The 4241-nt window shown below is 27.9% G+C and overlaps 1 protein-coding gene across 1 annotated transcript; it reads right to left on the bottom strand.

Moving 5' to 3' along the window:
- Positions 1–1832: 1832 nt before the first annotated feature.
- Positions 1833–2768, bottom strand: LOC132716400 (leucine-rich repeat-containing protein 57-like). Its single transcript, XM_060699667.1, has one exon. The coding sequence runs from the start codon at positions 2766–2768 to the stop codon at positions 1857–1859; it is 912 nt and encodes a 303-aa protein (XP_060555650.1). The 3' UTR covers positions 1833–1856.
- Between the last annotated feature and the right edge of the window lie 1473 nt (positions 2769–4241).

Genomic DNA, 4241 nt, shown 5'->3' with positions numbered 1-4241 from the left:
ACCTCATTATTCTAAATTAGTGTTTGTAACCCTTATTAATTAATTTCGATATATTTTGTTAACGGCAAACCTGTAGTATAACGCTGATTTTAATAATCATTCAGCTTAATATAAGCATGTATGTCTATAAAGAATAGCACAATATTAGAAATCTTTGACCATTCTGGAACTATTTTTATCCCCGAGAAAGCTTTGAAATTAATGCGCCTGTCATTTGACAATCTTTACACAGTGATATCCCCTTAATTTTTCGGCGTAAGTTTACATATAAAGGGAAGTAACCGCTTCGAGGAGTTTGGACTATTTCGGTTTTTGCAAATAAGCACATCAGGGTCTGAAATTTCGCTACCTTTATTTGTTTGGTATGACGACCCAAATAAATAAAAAAGTGATGAAGCTAGTATAATTTTATTGATAACAAACGAGTATTGGTATTATCGTAAAGAATAACACAGGCGTTTAACAATTTATACATGTATTTAATTGTCACCAAAATATTTAAGTCATGGTAAGTATTTTTTACCATTATTTCACATTTGATAATCATATATGTCAGTTATATGATAAAATGAAATCTGACTAATTTAACATGTATACGAACAACAAAAAGTATATCATTTATAGACGTGTTAGTAAATTTCTTAAATAAATTTTAATTTAAGACATATTATCAAATTTCATTCCATTCACATTACATGTGTATCCTTTCTTAAGTACACTATACTGTTTAATAATAATAATTTTCGAAGAAAAACAAACACAACAAAAACATATCACAAATTTTGTTGAACTTCGTATGTAGAAGCTGACATATTAATTATTACCAATTTCATTTATAATTTTAAATCATTAATGCATACAATAGTATTAAGAAATAATGTAGTAAAATACTATTATGATTTATATTAGTTATTAAAATATTATTATGGTTTATATAAATTAAGATAAAAAACCATTATCCTAATAACGAAATTATATAATATTGAAAATGACAATAATAATTTATAATCGAATTGCTAGAAAAGACTCTGGCTTTGTATAGAAGTATATAAATGTATCCATTATCACTCCATTAATCAATTGAAAATGTAATTAAAGTGAAATTAAATAATTTTTATTTTTCTAGATTTTTGCTTTGACATATGTATATGCAATATTTATATAAATTGTTAAACATAAATCGTGAGTTATTACTGTAAAGAAAAATATCTATGCCAATATTTATTTGACTTTAACTTGACTTGTCCACATAAAAACATTTAAAATTGATAAATATATTTAATATATTTGTGTAGTGGTGCAAATAGACAATGGCTCACTACGGCAGATAATCAACTGTTTTGAGTATATCAGTATTTTAAAATATTAAATTTAAGTATGGTTAATTTTTAAAAATGATGTTTTACTATTTCAATATATAGCAAAATGTATTAAAGGTTGTTACTATTACTGTGAACAATAATTATTATAACTGATATAATATAAAATACAATCTACGTTTACATAGTGGTTTTATTCATCAATAAACAAATTTCATAATATTTGACTTTGCATGACATTTACCTATACGATAACTAAACCATTCATCGTCAATAAAATTCCTAGTAAATGATATTGATATTTATTACTGATTTCATATTCGAAATAATGGTTTAGTTGGAAAAATGAAAATTAAAATATTTATATAAAATGAAAATTCACTTAAAAAGGCATAAAACCGTCACGTAATTGAAAAAAAAATTTGATAAATAAACATGTCTTAGACCATACATGAAATTATTAATTTTATTTATATTATGAATTTGAATTATATATTTCACTAGTTTCTTGACTGAATTGTAAAATACATTAAATCTCTATGGACATGTCTGTAGAGAATTCATGACAAAACTTTTAACGGTTTCTGAAGTGTATGCACATTTTGTGGTAAAAGTAGATACAGCAGAAACATTCCAGTGTTTTAAATAAGACATGTCACATGTGCAATCAACTGGCATTCCACTAAGAATAAAAGTGGAAAGTTTTGCGAGGGATGACACTGCAGTAGGAACGTGGTCAAGGTGCGTGTTTTGTAAATTTAGATAACTTAATTCAATGTTGTTTTTTTTAAAGGCATCGACTGCGATATATTTAATGGGATTCCCATTTAGATATAACAAAGTTAAAGCAGTCAAATTTGATAGATCGGGTTTTTCTATTGTCGTTATTCGATTTTGGCTGAGATAAACATGAGTCAGACGATTCATTCTGTTCAATGCATATGGTATTCTGTCAAACATATTTGCTGACAAATGTATGCCTGTGACATTTGAATCAAATGGGATTTTAGTATCATCTATGTATTGATGCCTATTAGCAACTGCGGATATATATGTAAGTGATGGAAATAAAGAAAACATATCTGGAAATGTATTGAGGTTATTTGCAGCTATATAAAATGAACCAACATTTAATAATTTATTACCACATGGCTCGAAAATCGAGGATTTGGTTTCCTGAAGGTGATAATTATATCGAAAATCGAACGATGATAGTTGACTGAGATTACAAATTGCATAGGGCACTTTCTCAAGTTTAGAACTTTCAAGAGTAAGGCTCTTCAGTGTTTTTTCAAAGCCATGGAAAGCATTTATATCTAAATGGGGAAATTGTATTTGATTAACAGTCAAAGACTCCAATACCCGAAGATAACGAAGTTCATGGGGCCATTCCGTGACATTTTTTATATCAATTTGAAAGAACATCAAACTTCTGCCTATAAGAGACATCACAGAGGCGTCAAGAGAACTTAAAGGATTACCTTGAATATCGAGATAACTAAGGTTAATAAGAATCTTTAAAGCTGACGGTAAAGTGTTAAGGTTATTATTTTGCAACTCAAGTGTTGTGGTGGTATTTTCAATCCCATTAAATGCCTTGCTTTCAAATGTGTGTATCTGATTATCATCCAATAGCAAATATATGTCTGATGCAGCGATTGAACTGAAATTTCTAAATGCATTATTTGGAATTACTGTCAACTTGTTTGAAGAAAAATACAGATTTAAGCTGTTCACATGAGAACTAGATTGTTTGATATTAGGAATGTTCGTTAAACTTTTATTTTCACAATGAATGTGGCTTGAATATCCTGAACTACCGGAGCACGTACAAGGTGGTGACACTGGACAGTTGTCAACGAGAAGGAACGCCGAGGATAACTCTAGGAAGGCAGTAATCAAAATGATTTGATTCTGAAATTCATAAAAGGTGTTTAATCATCTTAATATATTAAGATTATTAAAAGACAAAAACAAAACTGATGTTTTTTTATCAACTCAACATGACATTTACATTTTATAATTGATAAACTTTTATCTTATAAATGAAATAAATACACGGTCTGGGACATGTAAACACATTAACTAATATTAAATTAGTATTGTTGATCAAATGAATGTAATTAAAATCATGTTTGACTTTATGTGTGTGAATTACCGTTATCGGCTGTTATTTTTTTGTTCGAACCACAGGTTATTATTAATTCTTTAAGTGCACCTCTATAAGTATAAATCTGTATGTCTGCGTTTCAATATTCTGTGACGCTTTGATATTGGCAATAATCAATTTCATTTAGCTGTAGGAAGAAATTAAATCCACATAGTAATTTAAAAAGGTGGTTTGCGGAAATAAGACTTGAGAGACAATCTTGACTACATTAATTAGCTATTAACAAGAAAAATTGACATATTTAAAGTAAAAAATATTTTCAACTGAACGTCTACTCACAAGTAAAGTATTTCTCATTTTAGACAATGTCCTATACATTAATTTCTTTAACACCTATCTGGAAATTAGAAAACATTATGTGTATAAAATCTATTTTGCATATACACTGCAATTTATTCATTGACAAATGAATGACAAGCGACAACTAAATGATTTAGAATTTGATAAGATATTGTTGTATTACTAGCTTTTATATTTCATGCACTTTAAAACCCGTAAAGATAGAATACATATTGTTTTTATTTGTATTCAACTGTATTATGTGTTGAGAACAAATAGTATCTTTAAGTTCATAATTAAAAAAGATGTAATAGGTACCTTTTTTGTTGTAGGTAAAATAAAAACTGGATTCAATCTTTCCTATGCAAGCGACCGCTAAGCTTTGACTAAATAAGCTGTTATAATGTTTGTCATAGATTGATAAGACGGTCCCAGACAAGACAGGTTTATAAAATCATGTGAGCAGATGACAT

This window comes from Ruditapes philippinarum, unplaced genomic scaffold (assembly GCF_026571515.1).
Source record: "Ruditapes philippinarum isolate M1 unplaced genomic scaffold, ASM2657151v2 ctg12393_1_1_1_1, whole genome shotgun sequence".
NCBI classification, from domain to species: Eukaryota; Metazoa; Mollusca; class Bivalvia; order Venerida; family Veneridae; genus Ruditapes; species Ruditapes philippinarum.
This window is presented reverse-complemented; position numbering and strand designations above follow the sequence as displayed.

Bases quoted from the DNA above. Each gene is read 5' to 3' on its own strand.
- LOC132716400 (XM_060699667.1), bottom strand. From the start codon at position 2,768: ATGTCTCTTATAGGCAGAAGTTTGATGTTCTTTCAAATTGATATAAAA.